Source organism: Mastomys coucha, unplaced genomic scaffold (assembly GCF_008632895.1).
Source record: "Mastomys coucha isolate ucsf_1 unplaced genomic scaffold, UCSF_Mcou_1 pScaffold5, whole genome shotgun sequence".
Lineage (NCBI taxonomy): Eukaryota > Metazoa > Chordata > Mammalia > Rodentia > Muridae > Mastomys > Mastomys coucha.
The window spans coordinates 97,568,430-97,587,196 of record NW_022196911.1 but is presented as its reverse complement, the minus strand read 5'-3'; the positions used below and the strand labels follow the sequence as shown (position 1 = coordinate 97,587,196).

General features: G+C 42.6%; 1 protein-coding gene across 1 annotated transcript in view; it reads left to right on the top strand.

Annotated features, from left to right (window-relative positions):
* Positions 1-18,767, top strand: part of Brca1 (BRCA1 DNA repair associated) — a 65,741-nt gene that overhangs the window by 42,669 nt on the left and 4,305 nt on the right. The window contains exons 15-21 of the mRNA XM_031354074.1: positions 771-976; positions 3,264-3,550; positions 5,933-6,020; positions 8,686-8,763; positions 9,229-9,269; positions 13,146-13,226; positions 17,421-17,475. Coding sequence (XP_031209934.1) covers positions 771-976; positions 3,264-3,550; positions 5,933-6,020; positions 8,686-8,763; positions 9,229-9,269; positions 13,146-13,226; positions 17,421-17,475 — 836 coding nt within the window. The remainder of the gene's footprint in view (positions 1-770; positions 977-3,263; positions 3,551-5,932; positions 6,021-8,685; positions 8,764-9,228; positions 9,270-13,145; positions 13,227-17,420; positions 17,476-18,767) is intronic.

Sequence of the window (18,767 nt, the reverse complement as noted above, 5' to 3'; positions counted from 1 at the left end):
TTTTTTAAGATTTATTTATTTATCTTATGTATATGAGTGCACCCTTGCTCTCTTCAGACACACCAGAAGAGGGCATCAGATCCCATTACAGATGGTTTTGAACCACCATGTGGTTGCTGGGAATTGAACTCAGGACCTATGGAAGAGCAGTCAGTGTTCTTAACCACTGAGTCATCTCTCCAGCCCCATCTGTCAGAATCTTAAGACCCAGAATAAAGTTAGAGGCCTGTCCTTTGCTGGAAAATATGTCATATCCCAAAGTGAGCTATTTTTAATAAATATAAATAACTATCTTTTATGCTTCATAAATCACTTGGGAGATGATATATTTTATTACCTGTAAATCAGAATTTTAGTAAAGAAAGGTTTTAATTACTCATCAAAAATACACCATGATAAAAAACACTATTTGGCATCAGATGCAGTATTTGGCTGTGTTCTTACCTAGCTTACTTCTCTTTTGTTTAAGATGTATTTACTTTTATGCTATCTATATAGGTATTTTGCCCATATGTTTGTCTGTGCACTGCATGTGTACGTGTTGAGGCCAGAAGAGAGTGTTGGGTATCCTGGAACTGAAGTTCCATGCTGCTGTGAGCTGCTATATGGGAGCTGGGAACAAAATCCGGGTCCTCTGGAAGCACAGCTCTTTGTTGCTGAGCCCCCCTTTTTTAAATCTCGCTGTGGGTCAAATGGGGTCCCAAGTCCAGCCCACCACAGGGCTAGGGCCACTCATGGAGGTGGACATGGGAAGTTTGACTGCGCTGCAGACCCCATGCAGCCACCAGACAGGCATCAGGCTGTAAGAAGCCACAGGACCCCGCTCCAGGGGTGGGGGAGGCGCAGTCTGAGGTCCCTGCAGAACTGCTTGGAGCTGGCTCGGAGGCCAAGACCGGCAGGTTCTCAATCTTGGGCACCACAGACCACAGAAGAGCTGAGAACAGTGTGGGCCCACAGGCAGGGCTTCTGGCGGAAGGTTAGACATGTAGCTATTTAGGGGAAGACCTGCTCCATTGCTCCAGCTCCGTGTATCCGGATGAGAAGAGGCAGTCCAGGGTTTTAAGGCATTTATTGTAGAAAGGCAGAGAGAGGGAGGGAGGCCAGCCATGGCCATGTGGGGAGGTGGGGAGGGAATGGGGCAGAGGGGGAAGCAAGAGGGCAAGAGTAAGAGAGGCAGGAGCAAGAGAGGAAGAGAGGAAGGGGCAGACAGCCCCTTTTATCACTATAAAAGGGGACTGGGCTTACCTGGCTGTTGCCAGGTAACTGTGGGAGTGGAGTCCAGACAGAATACCAGGAGCTTGGGGTGTTGCCTACATGACTGATAGCCACACACCTCTGAGTGAGTAGGGGTGGGGCTGTGGGAGGCTGTAGCTATGACAAGAGCCAGGGGCCCAAGGGGCATGGCCGAACACCTGCTAGGCGGAAGTCACCTACTGGGTCATCGGGGTTCAAAGCCTGGGCTTGACCAGGGACCAGGCTGTCTGTGCACAGCTCACTGCCCCACATCTCCCTACATTAATTTTTGATCAGTGATATTTTTCCAAAATGTTTTAAAATGTATCTACTGTTCTTAACATGCTTATTAGCACCTGTTGGTTAAGTGGAAAATGTAATAGTTTATTTATGATTTTAACCTTCTTTCCTTTTCATGAAAGTCTTGTATATTGACTGCCCCCAAATTGGACAATATAGTAAATACGAGTATTTAAAATCACCTACTCCTGTCCAGTTGTTAATAGTAAAATATTGCTGTTTCGACTGAGCTTGGTGGCACATGCCTGTTAGTCCCAGTACCTGATTGGCAGAGGCAGGAGGACTCTCTGAGTTTGAGACCAGCCTTATCTACATAGTAAACTCCAGGGCTATATAATAAGACCCCCTACCAAAATAATACTACTAATAATAATAATTGCTTTAGATATTTTCTTTAGATATTTTACTCAGTTTTTTTTTTTAATAAAGATTTATTTATTTATTATACATAAGTACACTGTAGCTGTCTTCAGACACTCTAGAAGAGGGTGTCAGATCTCATTACGGATGGTTGTAAGCCACCGTGTGGTTGCTGGGATTTGAACTCAGGGCCTTCAGAAGAGCAGTCAGTGCTCTTAACCACTAAGCCATCTCTCCAGCCCCCAGAGTTTTGTTCTTTAAATATAGTTCTAAATGTAATATAGTGGGACTTGTCTGTGGTCTCAGTTACTTACTTGAGTAGCTGGTGCAGGAGAATTGCCTCACATACAGTTCAAGCCCAGTGTCATCAGTGGCAGTGTACAGACCCTATTTCTAGCAATCGATTAAAATAAAAAATAGTTTTAAACTATTAAAAAATAGTTTTAAACTTAATACCTTTAAACCAGGTAAGCCTTGAACTTGTGATTTTCCTGTTTTAGCCTCAAGTAGCTGGGATTATAGGCCTATGCCATCAGGCCTGACTACAGTAAACATTTCTGGACTGGCAAGATGGCTTATCAAATAAGAGCACTTGTCACCAAGACTGATGACTTGTGATTTTAATCTCTTATACTCACAGGATAGAAGGAGAAAGCCAACCCCTATAAATTGTCCTCTGACAATTATATCACATGGATGGATGGTGATGCACATGCACACACATGTAGAACTAATAAATATTTTTAGCTGTTATCTTTAACGTGTTAGGAGCATTTTTGCCTCTCACCATTTATTTTCAAAGTGTAAAATTTAATGGGTGGGCCAGAGAGACGTCTGAGCAAGTTGCTTTCTGAATTCCACATGCAAAATAAGTAAATGTTACGTGAAAGTTATAATGGATGAAGACTACTTTGTTAGAATAGGTGTATTATAATTTACTCAATCCATTGGACATTAAAGTCATTTCTAAAATTATGCTATTGTAAACAGTTGCTACACACATCCTATCACTAGCCCTTCTTTTTTTAAGATTTATGTATTTTATGTGTATAGATATTTTATCTACATATGTCTGTGCACCACGTACATGCACGGTACTTACAGAGGTGTTGGGTACCCTGGAGCTAGAGTTAGAGGCTGTTTTGATGTACCGTGTGGTTACTGGGAACCGAACCTGGATCCTCCTTCTGGAAGAGCAGCTACCACTTCAGCCTCATATGTTAAGGGTTTTTGCATATAATGCCATATTATTCTTTAGAGAAGTTAAGGTGCCATGCTTTCACCAATGTATTTTCCTCTTAACATAACTTAATGGGTCTTTTTCTTCATAGAAACTAGAACCTTGAATTCAATATTTATTGCCACTTAAGTTGAATTTGTCTTCCTTGCAGAAGGAACCCCATACCTGGAATCTGGAATCAGCCTTTTCTCTAGTAGAGACCCCAAATCTGACTCCCCTAGAGAGCCAGCCCGTGTTTGCACCACACCAGGTTCAACCTCTGCACTGAAAATACTCCACGGTCAAGTTGCCGAGTCTCTCTGGAGTCCAGCTGCTGCTAGTGCTGATGCTGCAGTGGTTGGAACCGTGACATCTTCAAAAGAAAGAGCAGCTAGAGAAATATCCATGGTGGTGTCAGGCTTGACTCCCAAAGAAATAGTGAGTGTGTCATCTGTACCTCTCTCTGTGGCTTGACTTAGGCTGCCAGGTATTAGTATAAGTAGCAGCAGTGGTAACCTGTAGGAAGAAAGTTATCTGAGGAAATACTTAGTGAATGCCAGGCACCTTGTGAGGTATGAGAAAATTTTTGCAGAGTATTGGAATTTCCTCTTTATCAAACAAAGCAAACAAAAAAACAATAACTGGGCAACTAGATATGGCAGCTCTCTTCAGAAGGCATTGTTTTTCCCTCAGTTCACATCAAGTAAACTTATCCACACGACTAACCTGAGTTAAGCTGGCTCCACAGCATGGGTGGACGGTGGCATTTCTCCAGGGCTTGTCTTTATCTTGCCTGGGAGTAATCTGTCCTTTCTGCCCTGCAGTACTTACTCCCTTGCTTATTAGGATTTGGGCACCTCCGTGGGCCCTTGGGTCAGAAATGGGAATTGTCACTAAAAATGTTAAGCCCACTGAACCCATGTTTCTCTTTAAGCTGCTTATAGATTTCAACACTTCTGGGAAATTTATTTCCCCTATAATTAACTGTTACAGTAATATATAATAACATGTCAGGCCATCGATGGGATTTAATAGTAGATGCCATTTATTACCCACTGAGGGGCAATATTAAGCAGTAAACTCTAGCTTAGTAGAGCCTTCATAGGTATGGCTCCATTCCTCATCCTAACGGCCCTACAGGCCCTCAGCATAGACTCTTGGCCCCACATGTCCTGTCATTGAAAAGGCAAGGCAAGCTTTGCTGCCCTGAGAGATGATGACTTGATGGTGTCACTTCACGGTCTCATGCTCAGGCAGCGGTTTGCTCTGACAGTCTTACCTGTGCTTGTTTAAATAGCTCCTGATGGACTTCCTTAAGTACCTAGAATTCCCATTTATTCATTGAAATTTTTTATTACCATAATCCTTTGTTTTTTAGTTCAGCTTTTTAGAGATAGCTTTTTAGCTAGAGTGGTCTAATCATTTTCACCTTGGGCAATTCGGAGCTGCAGATTAAACAACAAGTGTTTGGGTACATGCTTTCTTTAAACAAGCAAAGAGGAAAACTTTGAGCGCTGAAGTGTATTAAATTTATGATGAAAGCCACTGACTGATACACATGATTAATTCTGAAGCCCATAATAAGATGATCTTTTCAGAAGTTGCCTGTCTAACTGAATACTGTTTTAAAGCTGGGACTTCAGCAATTAACCAGTTCAGAATTGCTAATGACACTGGCAGAGGACAACAGTGAAAGTTGGAGGGGGGTGGCGTTAGCTTCGCCAGCCTGCTGTTTTGCAGTGCTCCGTGGCAGTGTGGAGTGAGGCAGCACGGGCTGACTTCCATTGCAGTACTAAGGGGCACATAAATATTGGTGTGGGTGGTGACGGCTAGGAAATGAAGCTTCTTGGTAAACAAGCTTATTTACCAAACAGTAGCTACCGGTTATACCAACTGTGCCCATAATGGATATGGTTAATTTCTTTTACTGCCTATTGATTTTTATTTGCTTCATAGATAATAGCTAAGGGACTCTAGATTTCTTTTGGGAAGAATAAGTCTCTTCCAATATTTTTTCTAAAGAGAAAATTGATATTTTTTTGTACTGAATCTACAAATACCTTTGCTTGAGTGCTTTATAACTATCATAGTTGAACCTTGGCTTTAAGCTATCTATGTATTATCTACAGCAGAGCTTTCTATATAAGGCTGCTTACAACTCAGTTTGAGATGAAGACTTATATAAATTTATTATACAATAATAAATGAGCTGTCATTCTGTAAAGAAAATCAAGAGAATCAAGCTATTTGACCTCTGGTTATAATTTCATGGCTTCTAGTATTACATAGACTACATTAGAATGTTTTCTCTGATTTGTACATGGTTTGGGGGTTTTGTTTGTTTGAAGGTGGGGCATTGTTTACTTGTGTGAGAGACAAGATCTCATTGTGTGGTCATGGCTGGACTATAACTCAGTATGTAGACCAGGATGACCTTGAACTCATTGATCTACCTGCCTCTGACTCCCAAGTGTCATACCTGGCTGATTTATACATACTTTTTATTAAATTGTCAATTTTGAGACTCCAGCCATGTTATATGTTTATATTTAAAAGACAGGATGGGGTGATCCACAGTGTTTGCCATGTAAGCCTGCCAACCTGGGTTCAATCCCAAAACACACATGAAAACGGAAGTAGAGAAGCAGCTCCACAGTGTCTCCACGTGTGCACTGAAGAACAAGCACACACACAATCAACACTTAAAAATTGTTAGAGATGTGCCTTTTATGAGAATGGAGACTCAGAATCAGATGAATTAATACTTTAAGCTGTGTAGCAGAGTTAACAGCATAATTCAGTGTTTGGTTTTTGTTTCAGATGATTGTGCAAAAGTTCGCCGAGAAATACCGCCTCACTTTAACTGATACGGTCACTGAGGAGACTACACATGTAATTATAAAAACAGGTACCCTGCGGACTTTTACAGAATACGTTGTATTTACATCATAAGCCACATGAAGAGCTATGTCAATCAAGTTAAGCATCTCTAAACCAAAACTTCAAAATCCTCAACTATTTGAATATAGAGTTAACGTCAGAAGTGGAGAATTCCACTTTTCATGTGACGGGTCATAGCCAGGCTGTAGGTGTGTAAAGCATGTTGTGTAAAATTGCCTTCAGGGTTTGCAGATGAAGCTTAGTGGAAGAGTACCATTTAATCAATGTGTACAAGGCCCTAGATCAGTGGTTCTCAACCTGTGTGACCCCTTTGGGGAGGTTAATAACCTTTTCAGAGGGTCGCCAAAGAACATGTGAAAATGCAGGTGCTTACATTATGATTCATAACAGTAGCAAATTACAGTTGTGAAGAGAAAGAAAGTTATTTTATGGTTGGGGAAGGGGAGTCATCTCAATGTGAGGAACTATATTGAAAGGCTGCAGCATTAGGAAGGTTGAAGACCACTGTTCTAGCACCATAAATAAGAAATTACCCTCAGATTGGCTGTGGAGACTCACACCTATGACTTCAACATTTAGGAGAGTGAAGCAGGAAAATCAGAAGTTTAAGGCCAGCCTAGGCTATGAAGCAAGATTTTGTCTCAAAAAACAAATGAAGCAGCAGTAACAAAACTTGGATTTTTGCTATGCAGGGAAGATGTCTCAATATATGTGCAAATTTGTTGAAAATACTTTTGGGCCTAGCATTCCAGAGCACTAAGCCTATCTTTGTTTAAGCAAGCTGTGGATGAAGTCTCCTGAGAGTTATTCACCGCCCGGCTTGTTTGACCTTATTTGGGTTAAAATTTGGGGAATGGCCAGGCAAAGTGCTTGAACCACTTCCTGTCTACCAGACCAAATCGTGGAAGAGCAGGTAAGGCAGAGAGGAAGTAAGTCTTCTCTGGAGACTAGCTAGCTACCCGTGGCCTCTGGCTTGAGTGTGGCTGAGTAAGTTCTGTAACCTTAACATGGAAAGAGGGGAAGAGTGGAGCAGCTCACTTGCATGTATAAGATAGCTCTGAGAGTTTTCACTGTCTGTAAAGTCTGAGTAAACAGTAGACATTTCAGGCTGCTAAAAAGTTTATTTGAAGTTGCCCTTCATTAATACAGGCCTGATATGTGTAGGGAGTGAAATATGGATCTAGCCTTTGATGAATCTCCTGCTGATAGTCTAGGTGATGTCCTCTGGGCTGAGGGCTGAGCACAGTGCTTTTCATAGTGGCAACTAATAAGCTTAGAGCATCCAGGGACAGCTGCAGAGAGAAACTCAGTGTAGCTCAAGGGCTGGAGCAATGGCACAGTGGTTAAGAGCACTGTTCTTACAGAGGACCCAGGTTTGATCCCCAGCACCCACATGGCAGCTCACAGCCATAACTAGTTCCAGGGGATCCAGTGTGCCTGTGACTGTAGGCACCAGGCATGCATGTGATATAGAGACACACATGCAAGCAAAACATACATAAAGTAAATCTAAAACAATTGATTTTTAGTAAAAGTGATGTTTGACAGAGAAACATCTGAAAAATTGTCAAGCTTCAGAAATTCAAAAAAAAGTTCCTGGAGATGTTGGAGATATAAATAATGTTTACACTCTAAAACCTTGCTAACAGATTTGGTTTTCTGATGTACTCTTGCCCCTTCTGGGATATTTATGGCCATGGGGCTCTAAGCTTTTCCAAGGAGTCCAGTGCTCTTTGACTCTTTGCCTTAAGAACACTAAGATCTAGGTTCCTTCTCCAGTGGATCGAGCCAGGGGGCAGTGCTCACTGGAATAGGTGCCAGGACAAGCTGTGGCAAGCTCAGTACTATGTGAGAGGGGAATGTCATTGAATTTTAGTATATTTTAAGCAGCAAGTTTGGATAAAAGGTGATAAAGGCTGAAAAGAGAGCTTTAAAATACAAATGAAACCTAAAGTGACTCTTTAAACTCAAATACAACATTTGTTGCTTGTGAACTAAAATCAGCTTTTATAGCATTTAAACAAAAAGCTTCAAAAAATTATGAGGACTTCTGTGAGTCAGAATGGCCACTTCTACTACTTGCAGATGGCCTGCTGTGTTTGGGATTCAGTTGAATACCTTTCTCCTGTGTAAATGGTTTTTTTCTGTTTGCTTAGTTCTTCAAAGGGGCCTTTGAAACACTAGGCAATAAACAGATTCTTCAGCCACTGCTTATTGAAATTAAAAAAAAAAAAGAATAGCTGTGACAAGACTATTTTCCTGTCCCTCTCAGGAATACAGGGGGCAAGAGCCCCCTGGGTAGGCACGGCCTGGGTAAGCTTCTGTCTCACTGGCATTTCTGATTTAGGATCTTTTTTTCAAATGTTGGACTTCAGCAATTTACTTCTCTCTGGCAAAATAGATCTCCGTCCATATCAATCACCACCACAATGCGGGTAATTAAGAACAGGCTAGAACTCTTTAGCTAACCTTGGCATCTCAAAGCTGAGGCCAGCAACCTCAGGTCCTAACATGGCATCTGCCTCTTCCAAGCCTGCAAACCCCACACCTGGTTGTCTGTCATCAGAGGTGAATCCCATTGCAGACTGATCTCGAGCCAGAGCTGGGCTCCAGCTTTTCCAGGCAGCGCCTCTTAATCTCTCTCTACCTTTGGGTGTTTTTCATTTTTGCAGATGCTGAGTTTGTGTGTGAACGGACACTGAAATATTTTCTGGGCATTGCAGGAGGAAAGTGGATAGTTAGCTATAAGTGTAAGTACAATATGGGGGGTTCGAGGGAGGGGGACTGTCTCTCTGCTCCCTTTAGCACATCAGAGCTGCGTTTTACACCTGACGCTAACACCTGAGGTTTCTGCAGATGCCAAGTCTGAGCCACCAAAGGGTCTCTAACAGTAACCCAGAACTAGCTTTGTCTTTAGCTCGTGTGGCTTTGTTCAGAGCCGCTGGCACTGCTGAGAAAGTGATCTCTTTTATAACTGGTAGGGCCTGATCTTCTCTTAGCACTGTTAGCATATGAACAGGGATTTATTTAAAAGTTGGTGGGAATCCATGTACAGCAGCGGTTTTATAATGCTTACGTATCAGCTGTCTCCAGAAGAAGATCTCTGCTGTGAGCCTTATGAATCTCCTCACTTGTCAATCGCTGAGCTTCCCACCTCCACAAAAGGGACTTATTGTTCTGTTCACTGTAACTGACCTTTTCTGTATTCTCTTCAGGGGTGATCCAGTCTATCCAAGAAAGAAAACTTCTCAATGTGGTAGGTACCTGACACAAACTAATCCAGGACACCTCATATGGGTTGGTCAGGTGGAGGAGGGTGTGGATCTGCTTTCTTCCTTCAGTACACATCTTTTCCTCAACAAGGGGGCCATCAAGGGTGATGCAGAACAGCCCAGGAAATGTCATATTCATATTCATTCTAGGGTTCAAATAAAGGTCTTTTCTCTGGAGAAAGGATTTTATAGATTAAAGATTCGCAGGAACAAATAATGAACCACCTCCAGAGATAGAAGAGGTGATATGCCTTTGTAACCTGGCGTATAGCAAGAGCCTGTCTTGGTTGGTTGGTTTTGAGACAAAGTTTCTCTTGTGTAGCCCTGGCTATTCTAGAACTTGCTCTTGAGACCAGGCTGGCCTCAAATTCAGAGAAATCTGCCTGTCTCTGTTTCCTGAGTGCTAGGATTAAAGGCTGGCACCACTACTACCTAGCTTAAGAGCCTGCCTTCTTTTGGGGGGTGGGGGGTTGGGGAGTTTTTTTGTTTTTTTCAAGACAGGGTTTCTCTGTGTAGCCTTGGCTGTCCTGGAACTCACTCTGTAGACCAGGCTAGCCTCGAACTCAGAAATCTGCCTGCCTCTGCCTCCCAAGTGCTGGGATTAAAGGCGTGGGCCACCACTGCCCGGCTTGCCTTCTTTTTTTAAAAAAAAATCAGAAACAGGCTCCACAATAATATAATGATTGTTGTTGTTGTTGTTGTTGTTGTTGTTGTTGTTGTTGTTGTTGTGAGTCTCATGTGTCTCAGAATGTCTTAGAACTCCTGCTCTTCCTGTCTCTATCTCCCAAGTGCTGGAATTATAAGATTATAGGTATTTTCCACCATGCTAAACTTCTCCTGACTCCTTTGTAGGAAACTTGCTATTCACCGTTGTTAAAGAAAAAGACTTTGGGTAGGGACATGTCTCAGTTTGTGCTTGTCTTTGAGGCTCTGGGTTTGAGCTGTAGCACCTCACAAATATGTGTTACACAAGCTTGTTATCTAGGCACCAAGAGTGGGAGCAGCAGGAGGAGAAGTTCATTCATCCTGAAATTATATGGGTTCAATCTCAGAAAAAATAGTTAACATGCTAATGTATCTGTTTATAAGTTAGTTGCCTTCTAAGAAACGCTGCTTTCTTCTAATACTCAGAACAGTTTGAGGTAAATGTGGTCAGAATGTAGGGGAAGAGTAAGTTTAGAACAGTCGAGAGCGGGTGACAAAAGATCACACAGAACAACATCAGTGGAATCTGTTTAAACTATGTATTATATACTATTCTGATTTTAATTTCATTTATAGACCATTTATTGGGAACTTACTGAGTATCAGTTATGAGGAATAACATAGTAAACAAGAATGACCAAGTCCCTCTTCTGGAAATGTTGTAAGGAGAGATATGCAATAAACAAGAGGCCAAGCAAAGTCTTTGTGAAAAGACTTGAGTCGGGACCTAAACAACAAGAAAGAAATGTCTTTGAAAAATTTAGGGCTGGAGAGATGGCTCAGTGGTTAAGAGTACTGATTGCTCTTTCATAGGTCCTGAGTTCAATTCCCAGCAACCCCATAGTGGCTGATGTCTAAAGACAGCTACAGTGTATTCAAATATTAAAAATAAATAAATCTTTTTTTAAAAAAAGAAAAATATAGAGAATAGTTCTTATAGGTAGCTACAGAAAGCATAAAGATTTGGATGTAGCCAGGCAGTGGTGGCACACACCTTTAGTCCCAGCACTTGGGAGGCAGAGGCAGGCAGATTTCATGGTCAGCCTGGATCTGCAGAGTAAATTCCAGGACAGCCAGGGCTATACAGAGGAACCCTGTCTCGAAAAACAGAATGTAGGATTGAGTTTGGCTTATTAAATTAAAATAGACCACTGTAGTTGAAGACAGGGAATTAGTTTAGGGAGGAAACAGAGGTGAGATGTGGGGGAGGAGTCAGCCAAGGGCCAAGGCAGGTCAGATTTTGTGTTAACCAAAGTCATAATTTCAGTTTTATTTTTAGGATAATCAAGAGCATGCAGATAGTCTCTATTTTGGGGTTTGTTTGAGTTTTTAGTGTGGGGGAAGGTATGTGACTTGGCACATGTGTGGAGGTCAGAGGACAACTTGTAGGCATCAGATGTTGGTTCTCTTCTAGAGGGTGGAGGCTGGGATCAAAGTCAGCAAGATCAAACTTGCTGTCAGATTTTGCAGCAAGAGCCTTGCCCACTGAATGAGATATCCCTACCCTTTGCCTGGGTTCTTGATTCTCCAACAACACTGCAGCAAGTCTTCCTTAGAGTTTCACTTGCAATGGCTTCCAAGCATTCTTCCTGAAAACTCCAACTCCCAAAATAGTTAGTATGAAAAAATCTGAGTTTCTTCAGAATGGGGTGTTTGTGTGTGCACGAGACTTTGTAGACTCTCCTACCTTTATATGGTTCTGGGATAGACTCGGGTTGTCAGGCTTCATGGTGAGCACTTTTACCAACTGAGCCATCCCACTGGCCCCATTTTATCATTGTGACCTCTCTAACTATAAATCTTTCAACAGAACTCTGAAAAAACCCTAATTTCTTCAGATAATAAAATACAATTGATTTAAGTGACTTAGAATCCTCCAGTTATCCTCACATGGTGTTAGCAGTTTAATGTAAGTACTAAGTGAATGTTTTGAGAAGATACAAACGTTAGAAATTAAAATGCATTTTAAAAAAATCAAGTCCTGCCAGGCGATGGTGGTGCACACCTTTAATCCCAGCACTTGGGAGGCAGAGGCAGTTGGATTTCTGAGTTCGAGGCCAGCCTGGTCTCCAGAGTGAGTTCCAGGACAGACAGGGAAACCCTGACTCAGGAAAAGAAAAAGAAAAAAAGAAATCAAGTCCCTGTGGGATCAAAGCCAATTGGTAATTTCAACAAAGATTGTCTTTGGGGCTGTTGGGATAGCTTAGGCAAAGGCACTAGCTGGCCTGGCCATTGGAATGTAGACCTCAGGGCCCACATGGAGATGGCGAGAGCCAGCCTCAGCGGACTGGCCTCTTAACTTCTACATGTGCACCACACACTAAAGAGATAAATAAGACAGTTGCTGGAATAAGTTGACTTTAGCGGCTAAGATCCTGGTCCATCTAGTCCATAAAATAATTCCCTTACTTTTGGTCAAAACTTGTGATTCTGAATACCTAAAGTAGATTTGCTGGCTCTACTTCTGATGAATGTGAGATATATATATATATAATCTCACACACTACAGTTTTTTGTGTTTGGGAGTTTTGTTTTCTCAGACTTCTGGTTTTAGTATTTGAATGGTCTTTTTGCGTGTGTATACATTGGTATTTTGCCTGCATGTATGTCTGTGTGAAGATGGTGGATTCCCTGGAACTAGAGTTACAGTTGTGAGCTGCCATGTGAGTGCTGGGAATTGAACCTGGGTCCTCTGGAAGAGCGCCCAGTAGTAGTCAAGTGCACTTGCTGCTCTTTCAACGAACCAGTTTTATTCCAGCAGCCTCATGGATTCTCACAGCTATTTTCAATTCCAGTTCCAGGGCATCTGACATCTTTCGGTACCAGGCATGTATATGGTGCATGTAGCATACATTTAGACAAAATATTTATACACATAAAATAGAGTGAATTTTTAAAATAAATTTTCTAAGACAGGGTCTGACCTGGATTTGGTGGCACGTGTCTTTAATCTCAACTCTTGAGAGGTGGCAGAGTCAGGCAAATTTCTGAATCCCAGGCCAGCCAGGCTCCACTGCCTTGTCTCCAGAAAATAACAAATAAGACAAGGTTTCATTATGTAATGCTGGCTGGCCTGGACATGAGTGCCGTGCCTTAACGCTTTGCTGCTGAGCCATCACCCACCCCAGTGACCACAGGGTTGTGTTTGGTTTCAGCATGAATTTGAAGTCAAAGGAGATGTTGTGACTGGAAGAAATCACCACGGTCCAAAGCGATCCAGAGAATCCCAGGAAAAGGTAAAGTCCCTCTTTATGTGACAGAATCCAGCCTAAGGCTCTGCAGCCAGCCGCTATGGTAAAGTTAGTCTTTACCCAGTCAGGCCGTGGGCATCATTGCTATCAGACCTCTGGCTGGGCAGTGGAGACTGTTAGTGTTTTGGTTTGGATTACTTGTGCCCCATATGTAAGAGAACCTCGGGCTGAGGGTACAGTTGTAATTTGGCTTCCAGTCTGAGGGTTCGATCCCAGCTGATGGTGACGTGACAGCTTGGACTTCAGAGATTGAAAGCCTCTGTGCTTCCTGCACCATGGTGTCTTTTGTCTAAGCAGCACCGTGAGTGCAGGGTGAGCAGGGTGGTCCAGCCTGTATGCACAGAAAGTGGTTCATAGTCCATGGTCTTACAACGCTGTAATGTGTGTACTGTTGTACTATATTTCACGCATGAGAAAATTGAGGGTGGGCAGGGAGCTGAAGTTCCTTGGCATCGCTTAGCGCTCCAAGTCTAAACTCACAAATGTCTTGGCTTTAGAAAGTTGTAGATAGCTTCACAGGAAAAAAACAGATTATCCCAACAACTTTGCAAGTAAGAGCAGGACACTCGATGCAGACTTCCCAAGATTTCGCACCTGCCTGGCAGGCTGAGCAGTGGCGGTCTCGGTTACTAGAGAAGTGCTTGTGCTCCCAGGCTGCTTTTCTTCTTTTTCAAGTGTGCACCAGCAGGTGTTTCAGAACATTCCCACACGGAGCACCTTCTGTTCCTTCATAGAAACTTGAGAGGAGACCAGTAGAGGTGGTTTTCTAAGGAGATCTGCTTTGGACAGGATTACAAATCAAGCCTGGAGTTCTGAGCCCTGGGATCAGCCCATCCTCTCTCTGAGCCTATCAGATACCTGTTCCAGATGCCAAGAACAGCTGCTCACCCTGTTTCCACTTCTCTCTGTTCCTCAAGGAGTTCTCTATGAACCAACCGTTTGTTCCTATGCACCTGGGAGCCTTGCACAATTAGCAGTGGGTCCCTTCTCCCTCAAAATCACTTAGGATTTCTCTTACATTCAGAATAGCAATGATGGAAATTGCTTGGGCGAAGTAGTGACATTCAGAAGACACCAAAATGTCACTACAGTATTTTCACAAAGAAATCTATTTGTGGAGGTGAGCTTCAGATTCCTTATCTCAGCACTAGACACTCATCAGTAAGGTTAGCCTGGATATGGAGATCCTGAAGGTCTATACTTCTCAAGGCAGCATTTGTCTCCAGCTGGCTGCCTGTGGGAACTTGTAGCAATTCTGAGCATTAGGGCTTTGTCAACACATTGGGGATCTGTTTTATTCGTGTGTACTGAATTGGGAGAGCAGCAGAGGTTCCAGATCTGCCATTCCCAACTATAACTGATTTGCTCACTGCGCCCTTTCTCCTGCCTGTCTGTAGTGTAGGATGAAGCCACTTCCAATAGAGCTGTCTGTGCGCTGTTAGCTCCTCCATCTTCCTAGCTCAGCCTCTGTGCCTGGGTGATTTTTAGACCCAGACAGATTTTGTGTTAGTGTCATAAAAGGGTAGGAAGATGGTCTAAAAAATGAGTTATTGGAATGATAGATGAAAGTCATCTGTCCTAGGTCTGATGGCACTCCTCTGATACTAACACACAAGGCTAAAGCAGGAAGAATGATAGCTTGAAAGCCTTTCTAAGAATTCATGCCAGTGTACACATGAGAATTTCTGTCTTTCTTTTTTTTGAATTTGTACTATCTAGCACAGTTGTTACTAGACACATTTGGGCTGTTCTAAGTTTCATTAAAAACAGTTCAAGCCGAGCAGTGGTGGCGCACACCTTTAATCCCAGCAAGTGAGAGGCAGAGGTAGGCAGATTTCTGAGTTTGAGGACAGCCAGGGCTACACAGAGAAACCCTGTCTTGAAAAGCCAAAAAAAAAAAAAAAAAAAACAGAGTTCAAAGCAGAAATGGTGGTTTGTGTATTCAGGAGTCAGAAGCGATTATTTTTTTCAATATGGCATAGTGGCACATGCTTACATTGCACCAACCTTAGACTCTGAAGTCCCGCCTTTAAATAAACCAGCTCCTTAACAGGTGGTAGTAGTGGTGCACACCTTAGTCCCACCACTTGGGAAGGAAACAGAGGCCAGTGGATCTTTCCTAGTTAGAGGATACCCAGGGCTACAGGGAAAAACCCTGTCTGGGGGGTGGGGGAGGGCGGTGGTGGAGTATGGTGGAATGGGAAGACAGCTTCTTGGCTCACTGTGCATGGTGGCACACACCTTTAATCCCAGTATTTGAGGGACAGAAAGATGGATCTCTAAATTTTAAGCCCACCTTTGTATACACAAAGAGTTCCAGGCTACCAGGATCTTTTCTCAAAAATGAAAATAACTAAAAGTTTAGAAGTTCAGGCTTGGAAGTAGTGGTACACACTTTTAATCTCAGCACTCAGGTGACATAGTTTGGACCTCTGAGTCTGAGGACAGTGAGGACTATACATACAGAGAAACCTTTCTTGAAAAAAGCTTTTTTGACTGAAGAGATGGTTCAGTAGTTAGTAGCACTAACTATTCTTCTAGAGGACCCAGGTTCAAATCCTAGCATCCACATGGCAGCTCACAACTTTCTATAACTCCAAGACCTAACACTTACATAGACATCCATGCAGGCAAAACACCAGTACACATAAAATAAAGGTAAATAATAAATTAGGGAAGGGTAGGGCTGGTGAGGTGGCTCGGAGGTTAAGAACACTGACTGTTCTTCCAAAAGTCCTGAGTTCAAATCCCAGCACCCACATGGTGGCTCACAACCACCCATAATGAGATCTGACGCCCTCTTCTGGTGTGTCTGAAGACAGCTACAGTGTACTTATTTATAATAATAAATAATCTTTTTTTAAAAATTACGGAAGGGTAGAGAGATGGCTCAGCAATTAAGAGCACTGGCTAGTCTTCTAGAGGTCCTGAGTTCAATTCCCAGCACCCACATAGTGACTTAAAACCATCTATATTGGGATCTGAGGCCCTTTTCTTCTGGTGTTCATGAAGACAGCACACTCATATACATTAATTTTTTTTTTTAAAAGGGAAGTTTAGAAGTATAGTTCCTCACTCGTACCATATTTCAAATGTTCAAGAACCACATATGACTTGTGGCCTCCTACCTTATGAGACCAGATACAGGATATTTCCAAGATCGCAGAAAGTTCTTCAGACAGTACTGAGGAGCACTGTAATTACATTTTCCCTTAGGAGGGTGTATGTGTGTGTAAGACGAGCCTATGCATGACAGGCGCTCTGCTGGCTGGGTTCATGTTTAGTTCTGATGTAACAACCCTGAGTATTCCTCTAAGTTCAACCAGATAGCTCTGCATTTCTTGTTATTAAACATAAAGAAGGACCAGAAGGGATTGTGTGCTCATTTGTCTTTAGTTTTGTTTTCCTCATCTCTGACAAGGGTCACCAGCATGAGCCTGGGCCGGATTAATAACAAGGTGGAAAGTGAATGACAGAATGACTACAGGGGCCAGAGAGATGACTCAGAGGCATTGGCACCAGGAAATCTGCCTCCTGACCTCCACTGGCACTTGATATATATGACATAAATGCTTTTTTAAAAGAATGACTCTAGAATGTAGATCAATTGAATACAAAATAAAATATAAAATCAGTTCAGAATCTTGACCTGTTGTCTCTGAGAAGGAGGACAAACTGTCAAGGGATAAAGGCTCTTCCATTGCTTGTGGAGAGTATCTCTGTTTCTTATATAAAAAAGCCCACACTCTGAGCACGGTGGTGAGGTGGGAACAGGTGGGTCAGGAGTTCAAGGCCAACCTACATTACATTATAAGTTTGAGGCCACCTGGCCTAAGTAAGATCTTTTTTCACAAAAAGGAGGGAATGGAGAGGCAGCTTATTGGTTAATGCTTGCTGCTCATTCAGAAGACCTGATTTTGATTCCCAGTATCCACATTGACCAGTTCACAACTGCCAGTAACCTCGGCTCCAGATGTGCATTCTTCCGCCCTCCTTGCTGCAGCATACATGTGCCATGTCCTCTCTCTCTCTCTCTCTCTCTCTCTCTCTCTCTCTCTCTCTCTCTCTCTCTCTTTCTCTCTCTTTCTCTCTCTTTCTCTCTCTCCCCACACACATACACACACTTAAAAATTAAAACTGTTTCTCTCCACCCCATCACTTACTCTCCTCTCTTTGCAGCTCTTCAAGGGCCTACAGGTCTATTGTTGTGAGCCCTTCACCAACATGCCCAAAGGTAAGAGCCTGGGAGGGCTGCAGAGTATTATAGATAGCATCGACCTATGTGGAGGTTCCTCAGATGGGTTAAATGGTCCAGTGGAAGACTGCTGTGGTTCTGCACGTATATATAATAAGCCCTTGTCTGTGTATAGATTTGATGGTTCTTTTCAAAATGAAGGTCCCTCACCTTTTTTCTCTGCTTCCCTTCAGCTCCAGGGGCTGGAGTTCTGTGACTTTAAGAGAGGGGCACCTAGGAGCAGTGGTTCTCTCACATTTATTTCCTCATGCTTTGGTGACCTTCCTCCAACCATAAAATTATTTCATTGCTACTTCATAACTAATTTTACTAGTGTTATGAGTCATAATGTAAATATCCAATGTACGGGATATTTGTTATACAATCCCCAAAGGGGTCATGACCTACACACAGATTGAGAACCACTACGTTGGCATCTGGCCATAAGCAGATGTTTGGTAGCGATGAAGCCTAGCAGTTTCATTTTGCTTCCTTCTGTACTGGTTATTGATTGGATTTTTAGAAGGTTTCAAGTGTCACTCAGTGTTTTATGTTTTTAGACTTTAATATAGTGAAAGCTGGGGACGCTAGTGGGTATCATTGCGGGAGGGGTTAAGCTAATAGCATCAGCTCAGGCAGCACCTCCACAGTTTCCAGGAAGGAACAGATGTTCCTTCTAGAACAGTATGAGGATGCTTTGAGCATCTCCAAAGAAGCCTAGAAGGCTGATCAGTCAGTGCTGCTGATTCTTAGGCCCAACCTCTTATGAGATTCATTCCCTAAATGTGTGGATCCTAGTTCAGCATGTGCTCTTTTATAATGACATGCAGGATCTCTGGCCAGAGTAGCCTGTATTTTTTTCTCACTGGATAAAATATCTTCTAGTGTTTTACATTTAGAGTAATTACCATCAAGAAAGGTGCTCTCGGTGGCCATGATTATCGATTACCAACAACAAACTAGGATGTAGAAGCAAAGAAGAAAGATGTTTTTTTTTTTTTTCACATAGTATCTAGCAATTTAGCAAATTATTGGAAATTCAGTCTTCTTTTTCAATATATTTCATTTGGGAGACCAGGAAGCCTTATCTACCACGTGGACTCATGGAGACTAATAACCAAGAGTAGGCAGCAGCTGTATGGCAGATTGACTTAGAAGCCATACTAATTTTAGGGTCTTTTATCCTTTAAAACAAAAGGGACAGCTCACTGAGGTTAAAACAAAGAAGCCGGGCAGTGGTGGCACACACCTTTAATCCCAGCACTTGGGAGGCAGAGGCAGGCAGATTTCTG